This window comes from Lissotriton helveticus, chromosome 4_1 (assembly GCF_964261635.1).
Source record: "Lissotriton helveticus chromosome 4_1, aLisHel1.1, whole genome shotgun sequence".
Classification (NCBI taxonomy): Eukaryota; Metazoa; Chordata; class Amphibia; order Caudata; family Salamandridae; genus Lissotriton; species Lissotriton helveticus.
The window spans coordinates 1,272,417,930-1,272,440,831 of record NC_136063.1 but is presented as its reverse complement, the minus strand read 5'-3'; the positions used below and the strand labels follow the sequence as shown (position 1 = coordinate 1,272,440,831).

Sequence of the window (22,902 nt, the reverse complement as noted above, 5' to 3'; positions counted from 1 at the left end):
CCATTTTTATTCGAACAGCTCTGTTGATTTTTCTTTCATTTTGTTGAGCTTTCTTATATTGTCCTTAATTGTTGGACAACTTATCACTCGGGTAGCCTACCTGCTGCTATCTACATTTCACTTAGAAAGACTAGTGAATTCCTACAGGCAGGAATGTTGTGTTTTAAAAAGTGTGAGGGGGCCCCCTAGTGAGAACAAGTGGCCTCTTCCTGTGCAGGTACGAAAGCTTGGTTCATCTCAGTTCTTCCATCCCTCTGGGGGACGCCACTGGTATTTTCCGCTTATTCTGTTTGGCAAGGCAAACTGGGAGATCAGGGCTCGCGCTCATGTTTGCTTGTTTACTGCGCATGTACTTCGATGAGTGTGAGTAGAAAGTGAAATAAAAGAAGGCGGGTTACTGGTGGCAGCTGCAGAAGGCAAACAGAGTTTGCAGCACCGAAAGGAACTCGGGTCTATCTCCCACAATGGTAAGTAATGAGATGTGTCCTCCAGTCTGTATTATATGATGATGGTTACATTATGTTCAGAGTGGGCAGTCAAACAAACTTTGTATCCAGGAATTTGAAGGATGAAAATAGGTTTGAGGGACAACTGTTTGATATTTTATCACAGCTAGGGCGTAAATAGTGAGAGCTCACTTTACCTCATTGTTTAGAAGCTATTATTCATAGATCAGATCTTTTCATCATTCACACTTTTTTTACTGTCACTAAACGATTGACAAGTAAAAGAAAAACCATACTCTTTTTTTTTTCTTTTTTTAATTAGGATCCAAATATTGCTTTGACATGAATATAACTATAAATATATATTCACAGGTAATATTCATCGTGAACTCATCATACAAGTAATCAATCAATATAATTGTAGAAATATACTCTTATCAATGCTTTACAATGTTTTCATCCATGTTCTCTTGCAAAAATATTTATATAAAATAGTACGGTACAAAACAAACATTTGATCGAGTTGTTGGTACAAGTCAAAAGTTTCTGGAATCTGGCCGCATTGTGTGCCAACGGACAAATCATTTTGTGGTTCCTACTTTGCAAATGGTTAATGGCATTGCTGGCAATGTTCGACTTTTGTTATTGTACGGTCTTCATTATACTCAAGGTCACTGGAATTATGCGGCAGAGGATTAACCAATTAAGCATCAGGGTTGATTAAATTATGCAGCAAGAAAAGGCAAATTATGTGGCGTAATGCAGCACATTTTGTAATAGTATTAGTTCATTAATTTGACATTTTCATTCAGGGTTACACTGTCTGAGCAAATATTTCACCTCATTAGCACCAGTTGAACAACCAAATTCACCAAGAAACTGATAAATGACCGGTCCACTTCTGAGAATAGCCTTCCACTGTGTGGGAACAGGTCACAACATTTTTAGTAACTTTTGATCCGTTGGACCTAGAAACAATTATTTTCCTAAAATCTGTAAATTATGCAGCAGTTGATTGATTATGTGATAAATGTGGCAAATCAATAACTACAGAAAAAAACTGGGGATTCAGAATCGCTTACCCAGTGACCCTGGTTATAACTAATGTGCAAAACTGAGTTATTAATTCCAAACAAGATTTACCAATAAACAGGTTTTTTTTAATTTATGATATACAGCACTATTTCATGTTTTACCTTGGGAAATGGGAAATCAGTATTTCATCACCAATATCCGCATGATGGAATTCTAACATACAGAGATAATTTCAACAGACAAATTGTGGCAAGTTTTGCCTGAACAGCAGAAAACCCAAAGGATGTAGTATTATTGCACAACCCAGACTCTTGATTAAGGCAGACAATTCCATTTCCATACAAATCTGGGTTTTTAAAATGTCAAAATGTATGCCTAGGTTTGCGCTTCTTCAAAATATTCTGCAGAGATTGTGAATGGCTCGACTACATTTGCAGCATGAGAAGGCGGACAAGGTCGCTATGCAAATTAGAACAAAAATGTCACTAGGGGTGAGCAAAATATGCAATTTTGACTTTTGTGAGCATGTGACTTAAAAAAAAACACGTCACCAGCATCACAGATGTTAAGTATAACATGAAGAATCGCACACAGAGTTGATTTAGCCGTTTTTAGGGGAAAAAATGCAAAATATACATTTTACAGATTAATTATTCTGCAAAAATATTTCTGTTTTGTGTTAATTGTTGGTGGGCTTGAGCCACAGGTCTGGATACATGGGTAAAAACTACATGCTTTCCATAAATTGAAAAATAGTAATATATTTTATTTAAAGTGCTTAGAAACTGGAGATGTGTGATATAAAGGGCTACATAAATAGTTACAATTTGTCTTTATTAGTTTCAATAGTATTGCTATGAATAATAATAATAAACTTGACTAGACATGCAAACTGCCAAACACCTTCCACTCTTACAGTACTGCCCAGCCTGAAAATACAAAGTAAATAGATATAAAAGTGAGTTGTACATGATTAGTGGAGCAGTTGAAGCGTTTTAATTAATTAGAAAATAATGCTTAATTAAACATGTTTAAGTTTGCCTGACTAGTTTTTAAACAGCTTGCTCTGACATTTACTCTATAAATTCAATTCGATTCAAATAACTTTATTCATTCTTAAAAACAAAACATAACAAAAGTACAATTCATTGTATCCCGACTTCTCATAAAGTGACAGTTCATAAATTCCAGCCAAATTCATGACAGAAATTAGATTCCATTTAAACATTATTCATAAAAACTTAGTAGCACTACAAATTCGGGATTGCTAAATGGTTAACCATCCATGCCTTTCATTGTCAAATACAAAGTCATCTGACCCAATCCTGTCCTTTCAATACAATACAATTTTGCATTAATCTTTTATTGATAATATGCCCCGGAAAGGGTATACTACTAGACAGCACCTCTTCTTTAAAACGGGTTAATCTCTGAATCACTAAAAGATATCTAGATTAAAAAGTTTCCTTTTCCTTGTGCAGGCACATAGGAAGCTAGCTATTGAGAAGTTTATATACCGGTTAAGTTTTTTAAGAAAGCTTAGAGCCGCTCTACATTGTCTAAAATTCGATTGTCTTAAAATTAGTCAAATATATCTTGCTCGCTCTTCTTTATTTAAGTCGCAGAATAAAACTATGTGAAGATCTGACTGCTCTGATCTATTATCACAGGGGCAAGTTGTAAAATCAGCTGAGTTAAATCTTCCTGTGGGAAAACCCACCATCAGAGGGATCATATTCTTAAGAAATCTTAATAAGATATATCTATGCTGTAAATTCTCGATTTTCTGTAGATAAAAATAATCTCCCTCTGCTATTGGCGGGAGCTGACGGTATATCCTTACTGATGATTTGACTTGATTCGCATCCTATCATGCGCCGCTTTTGCTAAAAATGCTGTCTTTATTTCTTTCTTTGATATTTGGAGGCATACACTAGGGTTTCTAAATAGTTCCTCTAGGCCCAGTGAATTCAGAGTTGTCCTTACTTATTGAAAATATTCTATTTTGTGAGTGTTATTTAATTCCAGGCAATTATTTATGATAGATTGAGTCAGGTTTACTGTTTCCCTCCTCCATATTGAATGCCATAATAATATTGAGGCAAGCCTTATTGTATCACCAACATAAGGTAGACCCATTTCTAAGTGGCTGTTAAAATTAGAACAAGAAACAGGAAGGGATAACTGCCATTTAAAAAATATGTACTCTAGTTTTTGTAGATGCACTACAGGGGCCATCCCCCATAGGATAGGTAGTGACTGATATTGTCTTTGCTTTATATATCGTCTTTACGACTTTTAGAGGTTTTGGGCCAGATGTAGGAGCCTAAATACCGGTCGGTAACGGCCAATTTCGACCGTTACCGACCGGTATTTAAGAATTTGCATGTAGGGGCATTTATTTTACAGATTCGGTAAATTTACCGAATCGGTAAATTTACCGATTCTGTAAAATACCGAATCAGTGATTTTACCGATTCAGTAAATGCAAATGTAGGTGGGACTCTTCTGAGTCCCAAAAGCCATACAGATTCGGTATTTTACCACCCAATTCAATTGGGTGGTAAAATACCGAATCCAGGTGTGCATGCACATGTGTGCATGCACACCTATGCCATGTGACAGACAGACATGCCCTTAGGGCATGTATGTGTGCCACATGGCACACATGCCTGTATTTGGGGTGCTAGAGGGTGTCAAAGTGACAACCCCTGCACCCTTGCTGAAATCGGTATTTACCGATTCGGTAAATACCGATTCGGTATTGCCCATTGATTCCTATGGGCTTCAATGCCCATAGGAATCAATGGGCATTACCCAATCGGTAATTACAGAATCGGTAAATACCGAATCTTAACGATTCGGTATTTACCGATTCAGAAATACCTACATCCCCCCCTCTATTTTACCACTTCTTAAATACCGAATCGGTAAAATTCGGTATTTAAGAAGTGGTAAAATAGAATTACCTACATCTAGCCCTTTGTGTCCAAATACTTGGCGAATTTGACGATGGCTGCCATACTGCTTTCCATCACCAGAGCCCTATTTTTCACCATATTGGCCCAAGTTTGACCTTTGTCGAAAGAGACCCCCAGAACAGGAAATGTATCTACCACCTCTAATCTGCGGGCATTTACTCTCATTTCCAGTCAAAAAGTTCACTTTCATTTTTGCTTGAGTGAGCATTAACCATGTGCATGTGTTTCTCTATGTCCTTTCTCATTTCAGAAAGTCAACAAAATAGAACTCTCCTTCATGGTGTTGCATAGTCTATTAATACATTGTATGAATGTCTTCCTCAAGGAGGGCACCATGCTCAGAATCTTCCTTTCTTTGTAACATTCAAGTTTCTTAGCTTAACCCACTTCTGAGGGACCATTCATTAGCTGAACTGTCTAGTGTACTTTTGTGTTATACACATTTTATGTCAATTCCTACAATCCCTAGTAATTAATATACAACAAAGTATGTGTTCATTAGATGTATCTTATGTGATGTACCTTGTGTATTTGAAACATGATTGGTTTACATGAATGTATCGTTGAGAACTCAGCCCATTTATGTCAGGTCAGTCAATACTCAGGGGCTAATTTACTAGTTCTTGACGCAAGGCAGTGCCATTTTGCTGTGCTGCCCTGCATCAAAAGAAAAGGGCAGGCATGCGCTGTATCTATGAGATACGGCGCATTCCTGTCCTCTTCCACTGGGCTGGTGCACAATTGCATGCTTGCACCCTTGCACCGTGGTGCCAGAGTCTCTGTGTTGTAGGAATGATTGTTTTTGTGCAAGAAGGGACACCTTCTTGCACAAAAACAATCAATGTAGGGGTTTTCCTTCTTGGATGTGTGCTGCAAAGCTATCAGAAATAAAGTTTTTTCTCCTCATTACAGCTGTCCGGGTAGGCGTAGGCATCTGACGCATTCCCAGGTTTCTAAGTCCTTGAATCTGGGAATGTATCAAAATCCATGGGTGTTGCTTGGGAACATCCAATGCAATACCCATAGAAAGGCTCTTTGACGCAGTGTAAGGCAATGCAGCGACTTGCGCTGCTTTACCTTACTCCATATCTATGAGGCCATGTAAAGCCATGCAAAGTGGCTTGCGTGGCCTCGTAGTTATAGGTCTGCGCCGCCACTGTGTCAAAAAAAATGACGCACCGGCGGCACAATGGGCTTGTAAATAAGCCTCGGAGTGTGTGGCTTTTCTGTCTAAAATCCTATGAAAGATTATGTGTTTAGGAGATATGCCAGAGGTTTTTGCACTTGCTTATAGAGCAGACACTGTACTAGTCTGTTTACTTACTTTATGCTTAGTCTTTTGGGCAGTCTCTTTGGAGTTAGACTCTATGTCGGTCTTCTGGCTGAACTATACTTTGATTCTGGCTGCTACTTCTTTTTGAGATCGACCTTATGCTAATCATTTTGCATTATTTGATTTATGATTGCTGATTGCTTGTGATTTAACTAATGCCTTTTTGCTTTCTATAATTACCCTCATTTTGAATAAAACAGTATGGTTTTGGCTTGAATTCTTGTCTTGTGGAGGTTTAATTTACTGACATTGGATTAGTCTAATGAAGACTCAGGCAGTACCATTCCTATGTCTTGACTCGCTTAATTGTTTTAATTAGAGTGCCAACAGAGCTTTTGGTGCGAAATTCATAAGCTGCTAAGTAGATGGATATAAATGGCAGCCACGGCCCGTGGAGGGAGTTACGGTGGGGCAGGGAGGCGGGGAGGGGCAGGGTGGAGGGTGCTAAAAACCGGCATATGGATAGTTGCAGGTAAGTAAACAATTTAATTAATAAAACGAATTTGGTAGCGCGCCTTGCATGCGATGCAGTGCACGCTACTAAATTCGTTTAATTAATTACATTGTTTACTTACCTGCAATTATCCATATGCCGGTTTTTAGCACCCTCCACCCCGCCCCTCCCCCTCCCCGCCTCCCTGCCCCACCGTAACTCCCTCCACGGGCCGCGGCTGATAAATGGCCTGGTATGACAAGAGGCAAGCTGCAAAACTATAAGTGTAGATTCTGTGTAGCCAACATGTTGCTGTGACCAACTTCAGAAAACAAATTTGACAAATGAAGATATTTTCAAAATATAGTTGATTCTTCAGTGGCAAATTTGACTAAAAACAGTGATTACATTTCAAATTCTGTTGTGATGTTTGGGAGGAGGTGGGGAATGTCACACGGGGTACTCCTGCATGGTACTCTCTGCCAAAGATAAGTGGTGGCCGCTGCATACAAAAAGTGGTGAGCTGGGGGAGGAGGCAAGGGGGGTGCGGTAGGGGGAGACAAGGTACCATAATGATAATAAAAAAGTTTTTTTAAGGTTAAACTTACCTGTTGCCGTTTGCCTCCCTCATTGCGCCTTAGTGCTGTAAATTCCTTGTCCCAGCAGACACTGTGAATACATCACAGACTTGGCCTGAGCGGGCTAGAAAGATGTTCCGCTCAAGTCAGGTAATATGTGGGGTTTCTCTAGAGAAACCTAAGTGCGCATGTGTGTTATGCTTGGCCTGAGACGGCCAGCCAAACACACATGAGCACTTAGGGAGTGCACGTAGCACTCCTCCACCCCCTTTCCAGGCATCAGCCCACCACTCCCTGGACATGCTAGCTGAGCCAGCCCCTTAAAAGTAAAACAAAAATGAAATATCGTATTTTTTGCGGCTGGCTCTGAGACAGTGGGGCAACGCTCCTACACCATTGCGGAGAAGCCGCCCCTGCCAAAGATTATACAGCGAAAGCAATAGCACCTAATTTGCATACACCGCTGCAAACAGGGACCTGGTACTCAACTCATTCGGATTTCCATTCATCAGAGAGCTGCACCTACAGAGATGGTCAGGGACTTAACACAAGCCCCTGCAGCAACCGGGGTGCAAACGAGTCCCAACCTTTAAGGCAGTCCTCATTCAGCCTATGTATATCCGTGAGATCTGGATGTCTCAGTTAAGCCTCAATACATTCATGGGAGAGGCGTCATTTTATGTAACACCAATGGAGATGGCACTTGGATTAAATGGTTGAAAAGTTATTTTATTGCCTACAATGGGCAGAAAATGTATTTTTGTTAAGGATCAATTAGGAGAGAAAAAAGTGTGTTGCTTTATTACAACACCACTGTTTATTTGTAGATGGGTCCTGGTCTGGTGCAAGCACTGCTCAAAGTACATGTAAAATTGATGGCAGCTTGCTAGAGAGCAGATCATAACACCTCATAGGAAGAGACAACATGCTACATCACCACAGGGGTGTTCAATTTTCTGATGCCCAGAAAATATAGTTTGGGTTAAAACATAAACAGGTCTGCTTCATTATTTTGTTTACAGGACGAAAAGACTCAGCCCCGCCCGCCGCAGCACCAGCCTTTAGGCTGCCAGTTTACAGCACCACAGTATGCTACGAAAAGTTAATCTGCTTCTATAGAAAGATATGAATCCCCATGTAAAGAGTGTTCAATATAACACAATATAACACATATAGTTCATTAAATCAAAGCATTTGCTGCTGGAGTAAGTACTGTAATGAAATACATTAAGTAGTAAGCCCAGCTTGTATTAATGACAGTGGTTCCAATATAAACCTGGGTAAAATTTTCAAAATTTTACAAATTGACACTATTTATAATGCTCATAGAAAGTTCTTATATTGTATACAAATACATACAGAAGAAAAAAAGCAAATTTGGTGTTTTTATTTTCTGTGCAAAAATGTAGCTCAAAAATATTTGAAATTTGAAAAAACAAATAACAGTTGCAGACAACTTTGCAACACTATTGTGCAATGTGTTCCCTTTAAAAATAAAATGCACACAAAAATATTTACAACTTGAACAAAAAAGGGATGAAGTTTTACTAAATTAGTGTATTTTCTTAAGGACAGCTTTAAATACAATTTCTTTAAAGCAACGTTTGATTAAATATGTTTGAGGCATGCTGGAAGAAATTGGGTTATTAGCTGTGAAGGAGGTGAGTCTTTCATAAGTAATAAGTCTGCCACTTCTCTTTACTTAGAACCAAGTACCCCATTATAGCTCCTGATTCACTCAGGGTAGCGAAGCAAAGTAGTTTATTGACTACTCTGGGAAGGTGCTGTAAACTTGTACCCCCAGCTCGCTGGTACGTAGAACTACACTTAGTAAATCATTGTGCAATCAGTGTCTTTTCCTATAAAAAGGAACAGTACTTTATTGTCCATACAATTCTAAATACTATGCATTTATTTACAAATATATACTTTGAGGTACATGGAAATACCTTTCACATGCCCAGATTGCCATGAACACTAACACCTAACAAACTAAACACAACACAAGGGATGTCATTATCCAATAGGCAGGCCTAGTGACCTTGTCAGGATGTCACCATATTAACAAAAAGGCAAAACATGTTAAAATACATCAGTGAGGATGTGTCAACATGGAATAATACTCATTAAGACAGAACCTCTCATTGTCAATCACATTCTTGTCAATAGTTACACTTTAAAAAAAATGTGAGCCGGAGTCTCATTTCAACTGTTAAGCATGCTGCGCCTGGAGCCATAGAACAAACTAACGGGGTAACTCACACTCCAGAGCCTTTGTACAAAACGACAAACTTTATGAGTGCTTGAAAATATTGTAAACTTCTCCCCGGTATATCAACAAGTAGGGGAACCCTATTGGGCTTTTTCAATGGGGTCCAGTGTACAAGCCCAGACAACTGTTACACAAAGAAAGGTACAAAGTTCCCCTGTAAGATAGAGAGGGTAAGGATAAGGGGGAAATCTAGCGTGTAAAACTAAGAGGGAAAGGAGAAGGGGGAATCTCCTTTTCGGAACTAGAACCCTCACACACCCAGCAAGCTAGGTGTCATGCTTCATCATATGGGTTTTGCTCCTCGTCAGACTGGCGCTGCAATGTCTGACGGGCACCCGCGAAGGGGCTCTTTATCGGAGATCTTTTGTTCCTGCCATTTTTTGCATGTTTTACACACTAGATTTCCCCCATATCTTTACCCTCTCTATCTTACAGGGGAACGTTGTACCTTTCTTTGTGTAACAAACTTCTCCCTGGGCCATAAATATAACCCCCTGTAGACTTAGGAGGACTTTCAGGGAACACGTGCTGGGGGATTGATGCATCTCTGACAAAACATGCTCTCAAAATGTTGGTTGTGACCCTGCCTTCTACAAGACACAATAAAAACAAATATGAAATCAAATGTTCAAGTTCTTGCTATGGCTTACAAGGCACTCTAGTGCCCGAAGCAGTAAATATGTAATGAGCTGCTCTGCCACTATATGGGAAGCTTTTGTTGAATCTGTAATTTTGCACTACAATTTCCTTGCTCCTTCATGGAACACTAGGGTCCTGTCAGAGGATGGGACCAGTGGGTAACTCAAACCCTAACAGCCCTGCCAAGTCCCTGTTCAGCTACCACAGAGCAGTGCAAGCAAGGAGACCTGACTTCTGCATTCCCCTGTCTGCATCAGAATGGACCGGGTTTGAACTGCACTAGGTGCTTCCCGGCACAATAGGCACATGCACAGGGAGTCGGGGAGGGCATCCAGCTATCTGTGGGGGCATGCAGCCCCTTTCTATCCCTTTTATACAGGGGCGTTGGAGAGCCCCCAAACACATATTATTCCATCATTACCCGGGCTTGAGGTCCTCGAGTCATAGTTCTTCTTGAGAAGGGGGCCAAGCATGCCCCTGCCCCATAATACATCAAATTGGATTGTGCCGACATGTGGGCCATGGTCCACATAGAATTTCAGTGGAGCGCCATGCCCTTTGATTCCTGCAGAGTCCCCCAGGGGAACAGGCTTCACTCATTTTCTTTTCTAGTCCCAGTGGGCCAATGTAATTCATCTTGGTGTCATTTTACTCCTGATGGTCAGTTCAAGCCTACAGGAGAATTTTCATTAGGCCTCCTGGACTCTACGGGGTACTTTCTTCACAGAATATTTTCTTAATGCTTCTGTTTTTTAACCTGCCCATTGAATAGACTCCTGGCACCTGCCTTCACCAGGGGGATTCTTTAATAGGCTCTCTGCATCCCACCAGCAGAGTATCCTCCCTGCAGCACTACCTAGGCCCAAAAGCTTTGGCTGTTTTGAGTGGGACCTGTTATGTTAAAAATAATTTATAAAGCGCACCTTCAGCAGCGGTTTCTTGGTGCTGTGTTTCAGCAGCAGAGTTGATATCCCACCTCCTGATTGGGGTCAGCCAGCTGCAGGACCCAGCTGCGGGACCAGTCCACAAAAGTTCTAGGGGAACCCTCCAGGATCACCCATCCAGATGAATCCCTTCACTGTAACTCAAAGAAAATAAGGGGACCAACACAACAGTTCCTGAGAAACACTTCAGATCCTAAGTGCCAGTTGGAATAAACGTCCTTACGTCTACCCTTGCAGTGGAGTTAGGTGGATTCTTCTTCTAGCTGCGCATTCATCTAGCATTGTCTCTCCCAGGTCCAGTGAGTTCTCAAGTGGCTCTATGTTTTTCAGTTTTTTTTTTAGTGGAGGTGGAAAGTTCTGGAAGGTAGGCCGCATCTTCATTCCACCCCTGCCCAACCCTCCTGCACATCATTCTGGTGAATTTCGACATGGCAGCTTCAAGTGGTCTATTTTATTTTATTTATTTATGCGATTTGTATAGCGCGCAAATACCCTGGAGTGTCTCGCGCTGTAAGGTAACTGAAGAGTCGCTTAGATGCGAGGCTACTGGTTGAAGAGCCAAGTTTTTACTTGTTTCCTAAATGTCAAAAGGGAGGGGCTGATTTTAATGTGGAGGGGGAGAGTGTTCCGTAGTCTGGCTGTGGCAAGTGTGAAATGTCGCTCTCCCCATGAAGATTTCTTGGTGCGGGGGATGGTGAGCAGATGAGCCGAGGATGAGCGCAAGGATCTTTTGAGAGTGTATGTGCGCAATACTTTTTTTAGGAACTCCGGCCCTATATTTTTGATAGCTTTATATGCAATGCACAATGCCTTGAATTTAGTACGGCTTCGGATAGGCAGCCAGTGCAGTTGACGAATGATAGGCGAGATTGATATGAATTTAGGAGTTGGGGATAGAATTCTTGCTGCTGCAGTCTATAGAAAGGTCTTTCCCAAGAGCTTCAAGCCCACCCCAAAATGACACAGATGCCTCATCCCTTCCACACAAAACTTCAAATGGCATCCTCTCCTCTGTTTGACTCCAGAGGTCAGACCTTTCCACATGGTTTCTCTGGGCTTGAGCTTGACTAAGCTATTTGCAGTGTGAAGAGGTAATTAGCGCATACAGTTTTCCTCCCCACTTCTACCTTTCTCAGGAACTAGTCCAAGCACTGTCAAATGACTTCATTGCGTAGAGAGGTCTTTGATCCCTCTATTGGCCAGCAGAGTAATTAACTTGGCCCAGTAGGGATAGGGGAGGGATAGAATAAAGGCCTGGATTCTGCTTATGGCTGAACCAGGGAACTATGACAATAAGGATTACAGTTATCACAAAAGGTGCAGCAGATCTCTACTTGATGTACCTGTTTACCATAAAATTGATACCTGACTGGTATCTCTAGGCATAAGTATATCAAAAATGTGCAATGGCACAGATGTCACCCTAAGATATAATGCAGGAAGCAGGGGTGTGGCTTGGTCAATAAGATTTGGGGGGGTGTAAGCTTCAGAATTCCCAACAATCACCGGGTTAAAAAGCATTATACAAGAAACAAAGCAGAACGAGGGGGCTTACGCAGCAGTAGGAAGGGAGAGGAATGTAGATAGTGAGGGGTCCTTATATCTCAATATTTTGTAATATAACCATTCTTAAGAGCTTTAAAACACAGCAAAGAGTGTGTGTGTGTCTCAGGCGAAATCCAACAACTACCTCTCCATAAAGCACCTGTACCCAACAATTTACTACAGAAAACATTTATTAGGGGAGTGTAACACCGCAGACCACCCCCGAAGGCAGTGAGCACACAAACGTTTAAATAAAGCACTGCAGACCTACATTATGATTGCTCTCTCACATTATTAGGCGTACACTAGGAATGGTGAGTTCACTTCATGCTAGTGTTTGTAGGACAACATAGCTTGACAGACATCAAGTCAAAGCCAGCATTACGGTAGGGTGTATAGGTCAGGTGGTGTATGACAAAATATTGTCTACAAACATTTTGTGACACATACATATCATGATAAAATATTGTCAATAAAAATATTGAGTTTACATACTGTGAGTGTTAACAAATGTACAGCAAAACAAACAAGATGATGGACCGAATGTTGCACAATGGCAAAACATTCACCCCAAGTCACAGATCTGGGTTTAATCCATCGTTATTTTGCTCACCAAGCCACCCCAGTTCAGACATGGCCATATGCAAATCAGTCTTGACCCTGTGCCTCATGGGAACAGTCCAGCCCGAACTGACAAGCCATGTCTTCCTTGGACCGGAATCAAGCATCCTAGGACCGGTTTCTGGCTATCAGCCGTCTTCAGCCAGGATAGCTTGACTCCAGTGGCCTAGTGAGCAAGGGACCCACGTCTGGGCATACCCTTCCCACAAAGGGTGAACAGCAAAACAATCAAGATGATGGATCGAATGTTGCACAATGGCAAAACATTCACCCCCAGTCACAGATCTGGGTTTAATCCATCGTTATTTTGCTCACCAAGCCACCCCAGTTCAGACATGGCCATATGCAAATCAGTCTTGACCCTGTGCCTCATGGGAACAGTCCAGCCCGAACTGCCAAGCCATGTCTTCCTTGTACCGGAATCAAGCATCCTAGGACCGGTTTCTGGCTATCAGCCGTCTTCAGCCAGGATAGCTTGACTCCAGTGGCCTAGTGAGCAAGGGACCCACGTCTGGGCATACCCTTCCCACATAGGGTGAACAGCAAAACAAACAAGATGATGGACCGAATGTTGCACAATGGCAAAACATTCACCCCCAGTCACAGATCTGGGTTTAATCCATCGTTATTTTGCTCACGAAGCCACCCCAGTTCAGACATGGCCATATGCAAATCAGTCATGACCCTGTGCCTCATGGGAACAGTCCAGCCCGAACTGCCAAGCCATGTCTTCCTTGGACCGGAATCAAGCATCCTAGGACCGGTTTCTGGCTATCAGCTGTCTTCAGCCAGGATAGCTTGACTCCAGTGGCCTAGTGAGCAAGGGACCCACGTCTGGGCATACCCTTCCCACATAGGGTGAACAGCAAAACAAACAAGATGATGGACCGAATGTTGCACAATGGCAAAACATTCACCCCCAGTCACAGATCTGGGTTTAATCCATTTTTATTTTGCTCACCAAGCCACCCCAGTTCAGACATGGCCATATGCAAATCAGTCTTGACCCTGTGCCTCATGGGAACAGTCCAGCCCGAACTGCCAAGCCATGTCTTCCTTGGACCGGAATCAAGCATCCTAGGACTGGTCTCTGGCTAACAGCCGTCTTCAGCCAGGATAGCTTGACTCCAGTGGCCTAGTGAGCAAGGGACCCACGTCTGGGCATACCCTTCCCACATAGGGTGAGCAAATGTAACCTAAGGAACTAGCAAAGAAAATATTATGGCCCTTAATATCATCAAAAAGGTAGGTATATTGCATTATATGTAATTTGCTTAACATATTAAAGTGTAAAATAATAATGTAATTAAAAATAAATATTGTAATATTGTCTAGATAGATAGCAGCAGGGTTGACTAAACTATGCTGCAAGAAAAGGCAAGTTATGCAGCGTAATACAACATATTTCCTTATCGTACTATTTCATTATTTTGTCATATTTACTTCATGGTAACGACTCATTAGCATCAGTTTAAGAACCAAATACACCTCTTTCGGCGGACTGCTTGCGAGAGCCTGCTTCCTCGATTTTAGGTAGAGGGGTTTGCCGCCGCACATCGCGACCCACACGAGCGGGGCTGCTGCTTTCTTCGAGATTGCCTGGACCCAAAATGGTGCCCAGGACCCACGCCGAATAGAACGACCGGGATTGCGGCCCGGGAGCCGACCCTCCACGTCCCAGGTGAGCCATCAGACCCCTGGCTGAGGGTGGGACTGCCCAGAGAACCCCCATCGCTCCAAAGCGGCCGGACACTGGCAGAACACACCAGACGATGCCTGACCTTAAAATGGCATCATAGAGACCCAGATTGCTCCTTGCATCGGCCTCTACGCCTCACCGACGGGGCGACATAGGAACAACCCCTGCATGGACTCTGGGGTGCCCTATTCACCGGCGACCCTGCAACACAGAGACATCAGGCCTGGGGCGCAGCACCACCACCATTCAAATGCAGAGGGACCCCCAATGCCCTACCCATATATGGCGGCACCGTAATCTAACTCACCGGCCACATTCCCCCTCACACCTCGCAGTAGGTACACCACGAGACCTACTGCACCAAAGACCCCCGCGACGCCCTGATTGCTGTCATCAGCATACTAGGACGAACCCAGCGAAGGGGCGAACCCGTGCACAGGAGCGACCAGGACAGGGCTCCTGTCCATTTCGAAGAGTCACCGGCCCGGCGGCACCTACTGGCGGGGCGCTCGCGTCCTGTCGGACTTCTCCCGGCCTAACGCTGCGGTGCGCCGCTCGCAGACCACTAGCCCCCGTCTGAGACATCCACGCTACGAAGGATCCACCCCCTCCATTGGCCGGCATGGGGAAGCTGAAGGGATCTCAGCAGACCGCAGTACCGGAGACCGCCCCTGAGCACATGCCAAACACTAGGATGACGACGGCCTCCGTGGTGCCCCAGACTGACCCGTCAATATCGGTCAAGCTCAATCAAGTATTGACGTCCATCGAACACTCCAGGATATCCGCGGAGAATCGCCTAGGCACCCTCGCGACGGACATCAATCTCCTACACCATGATCATCGCAAACTGTCTGACAAAGTGAAGGAGGGTGCGAAGGACCTTGTGGAGCTGCAACCACCTGCAACACCAAACGACACTGCAGGAGGTCCTACACCACCTGTCCACTATTGAGGAACGCGCAGACGACTTAGAAGGGAGGTCTCGGCACTGCAACATCCGGGTCCTGGGCCTTCCGGAGGGAATCGAAGGAACGGACCTGTTGAGGTACATGGAGACCTGGGTGTCATCATTCACCCCTGCGGCAGACAGACCGCCGTTCTTCTCAGTCGAACGCGCCCACCATGTGCCAGCCCGCAAGCCGCAAACAGGAGCGCCTCCCAGGCCGATGTTGGCGAAATTCCTGCATTTTCGGGACCGAGATGCAGGACTCCGAGCGGCCAGGCAAGCATGCCCCATACATGTGGAAAACAAGAAGATAATGATTTTCCCAGATTATGCTCGGGTGGTGCAACAACAACGATCTACGTTCTTGGAAGAAAAGCGCTGACTACGGGAGAATCACATATAGTGCTCTCTCCTCTTTCCAGCCCGTCTTAAAATACTCTACAATGGTACGGCGACCTTCTACACGAATGCGGATGAGGCACAGGAATGGGCAGATCGACATTGCACGCAACAATCCAGAAGGGACTCCACACGGGACCCAGCCCCTAAACCGCCACGCACGAGGAAACGCATCCCAAAGCCACAGAACAGAAGGGCCAAGACCATACCCCGGTCCAGTGCCCAGGACTCCCCGGACCTTGAACAAATAATGAAAGATAGACGAGGGGCTCTACAAGCGGTGATTGACCTACAGACCCCCACACAATCGGGGGATCTTGACCAAGCTCCACTTCTCTCTACCTCTGAAGGGGAGGACGACAGCGACGGGATGACCTCTGGAATGGACACGGGCACACCTCCCTTGGTCACCCCCCAGACAGCTGATACCATGATGGATGGACAAGGGGCTTCGTTCCCTGCTTGAGCAGGATCCCTTAACCACGTCCGATTGCCCTGTATGACATAGACTCCTGTCTTGAACACTTGCGCCACAGATGTACAATGACACACTCCAGACGGCGCCAGGAGATCCTACGAGAGCCCGATCGGCGACATGTCTCGCCCAGCACGTACTGACACCCCCATTGATTTTCTCTTTCTTTTGGTTATACTCTCCGGTTAGAGAGAGTGGGTTTGGACGCATTGCAGACTGTAATGGGTCCCCTGTATTGGGTCAGTTCCCCAACCTTAGTGCTTCATAGTTGTATCCCCTGTTTCAGATCACCCCACCCTCTCATGGACTCATATGCAACAGGGTACCCGAGCCGGATTTCCAAGTGCCGCTTAATGGCAACTCTGCCCCTCCTACCACATGGGACCCCCGGGACATTAGATCTCGTTAAGCACAGTCTTCCTACACAATCACTGGCACCCTCACATGGCTGTAATAACACGCAATGCGGATATTAGTATCCTAACACTTAACGTCCGAGGTCTTCATACACCGCGCAAGCGCTACACTGTATATTCCTACGTGAAATGTCACAACGCCCTAATTGTGTTCCTCCAGGAGACACATCTCACCAACACTGAAATAGGCAAATTGCAATCCAAATGGCGTGGCACTATATGTGCAACGGCATACTCCTCTTACGCATGTGGCGCATTGATTTGGATTCGCCCGGGGACCCCTTTCCAGGAACTTAAACGAGTAGTGGACAAGGAAGGCAGGTATGCCCTAATAGAGGGTTTTCTAGACGGGCACTCGATCTTATTGGGTAGTATATACGCCCCGAATACAGACCAGGACAAGTTTTGAGAACACCTCAACGGTGTCAGGCGAAGTCTTCCTCGGGGTCTGTCGTGAAGTAATAAGGACCCACCTCTCGATACCTCCAATTCCGAATGTAATTATTACACAGAATCTTGGAGTGATCAAGCGGGGGGGAAAAGGGAATTGGGAAGGGAACAGCAGGGAAGGAGATCTGAAAAGGAAAAGTTATTAACATACACTCCGGAATCCAAAGTTGACTAAAGACCTTTAAAACCTAACTTGGGTATTTTCTAGAACACCAGACTCTAATCAAACTCTCTCTGAGAATCCTAATAGCCTCTTGTAAATAAGCATTCATAAATCACAGTTCTATTCACTATGTTGTGTAGACTCTTCTCTTGTGAATTGCGACAGATTCTTCTTTCTAAGAAGCAACACCACTCTTTAGTAAATAAACTCCTTTACCAAAGTTTGAAGAGCAAACTATAATTATCACAATGTTGTCTTTCACAAAAAGAACCACCTTTTGACCTTTTCACCAAATATCTCAAATCAAGAATAGCGCCAAAATATACTGTTCTTAAAAAGAATTAACACGCCATAAATAGCTTTGCGCTTCTTAGAAAACATGTATCAATTGCCAGCAATGAGATGCTTTTCAGTGCCTTTAAAACATCAAGGGTTAATTAGCAGCCTAATTGTCACTTTTAAAACATGAGAATACACTTAAGACAATTTGCGCCATGAACTCTGATTTCTTAGCCCCTACCTGTAGAGTACGACCTACTCTACTTCTCTGAAGGACTAAACATCCCTTCTGGGCACTCAAAACGACTCCTCTCTCCTGGAATCCTGTAAACGAGGAAAGCTGGAAACTGCCACGCCCCCTGGAACGATCTCCGAAAGCCTCCGGTGATTTCCTGCTCCAAAACGCTGGATCTGCCAAAAAGCAAGTTGAGGAGAAAGGAGAGACACAGCCTATCCCTAGAATAGTCCAGAATAGTGAGCACAGAAGACAGGGCGCGGTCGCGTAAGCTAGCGTGCTTACGGCGCTCACGCATGCGACCAGTCTACCAAACCTCACGCATTAGGCGGACGTTCCCGACATGCCAAACCTCACGCATTAGGCGGAATAGCATAAAACAGCAGTTTAAGGATAGACAGCCTGCACAAACATCCTAACAGGGATGTAAGACAGGTGAACAAGCAGGCCTAGCGCACATCAGCCACCAACGCCCTCCCAAGGCTGGCAGATGCATTTTCCCACACGGGAACCCCCGAATGCTGAGTGGGGCGGGCCCTAGACCGCAAGCCACCCTAGCCCTGACAGTACTCCCCCCTCCCAAGAGCGGTCTAGGGCCCGGCTTCAGAGGGTGAAGGAGGTGGAAACGGCGTACCAAACGCGGGGCATGAACATTGCCAGCCGGCTCCCAGGAATCATTCTCAGCACCGTACCCCTTCCAGGAGACAAGATACCACAACCTAGAGCCTCGACGTTTAGAATCCAAAATGTTCTGCACCTCATATTCCCAACTACCATGAACCAAAACTGGTGCTGGACGAGGAGCCAGGTTCTGATTAGCAGGTTTAAGAAGGGAAGTATGAAAGACCGGATGAATGCGCAGGGACCTGGGCAACAACAGTTTGAATGTCACAGGGTTCACCTGACGCAGGACTGGATAAGGACCAATGAACTTAGGTTGAAACATACTCTTGTGTTTAAAGTTCAAGTTCTTTGTGGATAGCCAAACCTTGTCTCCAGGGGCATATTCAGGACCTGAACGATGTCTCTTATCATACTGCTCTTTATATTTCCTTTTGCTTTGCAATAAACGATCTTGAACCTGACGATGAATAGCCTGCATAAGCTGCACAGAGTCTCTAACTGCCGGCACACCACTCCCATCATTGGGCAGAGTCAAAGGAATGGTGTTAGGTACATAGCCGTAAAGAGCCTCAAACGGGGATGACCCGGTTGACGAATGAGGCGAAGTATTGTATGCAAACTCAGCGATCCAAAGTAGATCCAACCAGGATTTCTTAGAGTCCGTAACATAACATCTCAAGTATTGCTTCAATGTTTGGTTCAGTCTTTCGGTCTGCCCATCAGTTTGAGGATGGTAACTGGTGGACATATTGGAAGTGATCTGTAGATTTTTACACCATTGCTGCCAGAACTTGGAAGAGAACTGAGAACCACGATCTGAAAGCAAAACTGAAGGCAAGCCATGTAAGCGCACCACATGTTGCAAGAATAACTGCGCTAATTGTCCAGCAGTTGGCAATTGTTTACAAGCAATGAAATGTGCGTATTTGGTTAAACTGTCCACAACTACTAGAATCACAGTATGCTGATTGATTGGTGGCAAGTCAGTGATGAAATCCAATGAAATATGTTTCCATGGTTCAGTTGGTGTTGGTAAAACCTGCAAAAAACCTTTTGGTTTCGTGTGATCAGTTTTAAATCTTGCACAGACCTCACAATCGTTAGCCATCATCATTACATCCTTCTGTAGCGTAGGCCACCAAAACATCTTATGTATTTTCTCCACAGTCTTTCTGGGGCCTGGATGTCCTGCCATTGGATGTGAATGTAACCAGTTGAACACAGTTTCCTGTAAATTCAAAGAGGGCAGATATACTTGTTTTCCATGGAAAGGTATTCCTTCTTTGATAGTTTGATCCTTTTTGGGGTTCAACCATAGTTTCCACTGAGAAGGAGGAAAACTTTCATGAATATTCTCCAGAAACTGATCTGCTGAGAGCACACTGATTACCTTGCCAGGATTGATTATAGGTTGTGGTGTCCCTTCAAAGCGATGCAAGGAAGAGTCTTTTCTAGACAAGGCATCGGCTTTCTTATTGTCTTGTCCTGGGCGAAAAGTTATTATGAAATCATAACCAGCAAAGAACATCATCCATCGGAGTTGTCGTGGGGTTAACATTCTAGCTGAACTCATAAACTGTAGATTTCTGTGATCTGTATAAACTGTTACAGTAAATTTCGCTCCCATTATGTAGTGTCTCCATTCTTTGAAGGCCTCGAGAATAGCAAGTAATTCTTTTTCAGCTATAACATAGTTTTGCTCTGCGGGATTTAGTTTTCGAGACATGTAAGCAACTGGATGCATTTGACCAGTAGTGTGATGCCTTTGAGAGAGAATGGCTGCTATGGCTACATCAGAAGCGTCAGCTTCAATGATGAAAGGTTCTTCTACGTTGGGATGCATAAGAACGGGTGCTTCAGTAAAGGCCTTTTTTAGCTTCTGGAACGCATTTTCAGCTTCTGAGGTCCATTCAAATTTCACCTTCTTCCGCAACAAACGTGTAACAGGGGCCACCACAGCAGAAAAGTGATCAATGAAGCGTCGATAAAAATTCGCGAAGCCCAAGAAGCATTGTATGTCTCGAATTGATGTCGGAGTAGGCCAATCAGCAACCGCCTTGATCTTTCTGTCAGTCATTTTCATTCCAGTTGGAGTGAGGAGAACTCCTAGAAATTCAACTTCTCGAACATGAAAATCACATTTTGATAGTTTACAATATAAGTTGTGAGATTGAAGAGTGCTCAAAACCTTTTTGACATGACCTTCATGTTCAGCTTCAGAATCGGAATAGATCAAAATATCGTCTATATAGACAATAACAAAAAGATCCAAAAATTCTTTCAAGGCATCATTAAGAAAAAACTGGAAAGCTGCTGGTGCATTGCACAGCCCGAATGGCATCACCAAGTATTCAAATAATCCGTATCGAGTCTTGAAAGCAGTCTTCCATTCATCACCATGCCTGATACGAACCAAATGGTAGGCCCCTCTAAGGTCCAATTTAGTGTAGATTTCGGCCTTCTTAACTTGGTCTAACAGAACAGGGATAAGTGGTAACGGATATTTATTTTTGACAGTGATTTTATTCAACGCCCTATAGTCGATACAGGTCCTTAATTCCCCATTAGCTTTTGGAATGAAAAACAACGGAGATGCTGCCGGGGACTTGGAGGGGCGGATGAAACCATTCTCCAAATATTGATCAAGATACTGTCTTAAATGTTGGTTTTCTTTTTCAGACAGAGCATAGATGCGGCAAATTGGAACACTAGAACCTGGTACGAGATCAATTTGACAGTCATAGCTACGATGAGGAGGAAGGAGGGCTGCTTTAGCTTCACTGAACACCTCTGCGTATTCCTTGTATATTTTAGGCAAAAGTGTTTCTTTTTCTTCTGCTGTGGCCAATTGACTTAGAGTTGTTTTTGAGGTGTTAAGACAAGATGAGTGGCAAAAATCAGACAGAAACACCAGTTCTCTCTTCCGCCAATCTATGGTTGGATTATGTAAACAAAGCCAAGGCATCCCAAGAATAAAACCATATTGAGGTGCTTGGATAACATCAAATTGGAGCTCTTCCTTATGTATTTGTTGCTTAGCATCTTCACAGAACATAACGACTTTAGAAGTTTGCATGGTTACTGGCCCTCCAGCTAAGATTTTACCATCCACTGCTTGGACAATTTCAGGAGTCTCTTTTTGTTCACAGATGATTCCAAGGCGTTGGGCAGTTTCTAAATCCACAAAATTACCAGTAGCTCCAGAATCAACTAAAACCTCCATTTGGCACGTTTCTCGAATTAACCTGATTTGCACTACTAATCTAAAATGTGCTTTGTAGTTAGAGACACATGAGTTCACAGAAGGGAAGGCAATGGTTCCCAAGAGATCTCCCTTCAAACATCTTGGGCCAGTTAGTTTTCCGACTTTTGATCTGTTTTTTCCAGAACAGCTGACTTACTAGGGTTAGGAAATCTTCCTTTAGGCTTAGTCAAACAGTCCTTCACGAAATGACCTTTTCGACCACAATAAAGGCATTGTCCATTCTTTCGTCGATTGTCTTTTTCTTCCTTTGACAATGGTTGTCTTAACGTTCCTATTTCCATTGGCTCAGAACTAGCTTCAGAGTTTGAAAATTGAGATCTAGATTTAGCTTCAGATCTCCAATTAGGTTTGTCAATCTTTTTTCTATCTGTTCTTCGTTCAGAGAGTCTGTGATCCAATCGCAGAGTTAGGTTAATCAAATCGGAGCAAACAGTTGGTTGAGGGTCTATTTGCGCCAAAACATCTTTTAGATCATCTTTTAGACCTTGATAAAAAAGAGCTGCTCTTTTTTCCTCTGGCCAAGAAGTTTCAGCGATCAATCTGTTGAAGTGAGACAAATAAGAAACAAGGTCTCTATTTCCTTGTTTTAACTGAAGCAGTTCTCGATCTGCTGATAAGGTTACAGTACGTCGATCGAAAACCTTTTCAAATTCTTCCACAAAGCGTTTCCAGTTATATAACAGGGTGTCATCTTGTCTGACCAAAGGAACTGCCCAGTTTGCGGCATCACCGGTCAAATATGAAATTAAAAACGCTATCTTAGACTGAGGGGTTGGAAACGCAGCTGGTCTACAAGCAAAATGTAACTCTATCTGGGTCAAAAAGATTTGCACCTTGGAAGAATCCCCAGAAAAACGTTCAGGAGCTGCTAAAGGAATCTGGGGAGGCACTGTAACAGCTATGTGAGTGGTTGCTCTACTAGCACCAGTTTCCTGAACATCATCAGGAAGAGGAGTACCCTGCAATTGCATGTTGTCTACCTTAGCTGCTAACAAAGCAGTTGCGTTCATGGTTTCTTTTAAGTCTGATTGCATACGCATGATTGCTGACATTATGTCATTAATGGTAGTCATTATGACTTCACGTTCAGACCGGGAGGAAAATTATTCGTGGGCTCACTA

The 22,902-nt window shown here is 43.6% G+C and overlaps 1 protein-coding gene across 1 annotated transcript in view; it reads left to right on the top strand.

Annotated features, from left to right (window-relative positions):
- Nucleotides 1-374: 374 nt before the first annotated feature.
- Nucleotides 375-22,902, top strand: part of LOC144829069 (cytosolic non-specific dipeptidase-like) — a 303,681-nt gene continuing 281,153 nt past the window's right edge. Inside the window, exon 1 of the mRNA XM_078687832.1 lies at nucleotides 375-467. Coding sequence (XP_078543958.1) covers nucleotides 465-467 — 3 coding nt within the window. The 5' untranslated portion in view covers nucleotides 375-464. The remainder of the gene's footprint in view (nucleotides 468-22,902) is intronic.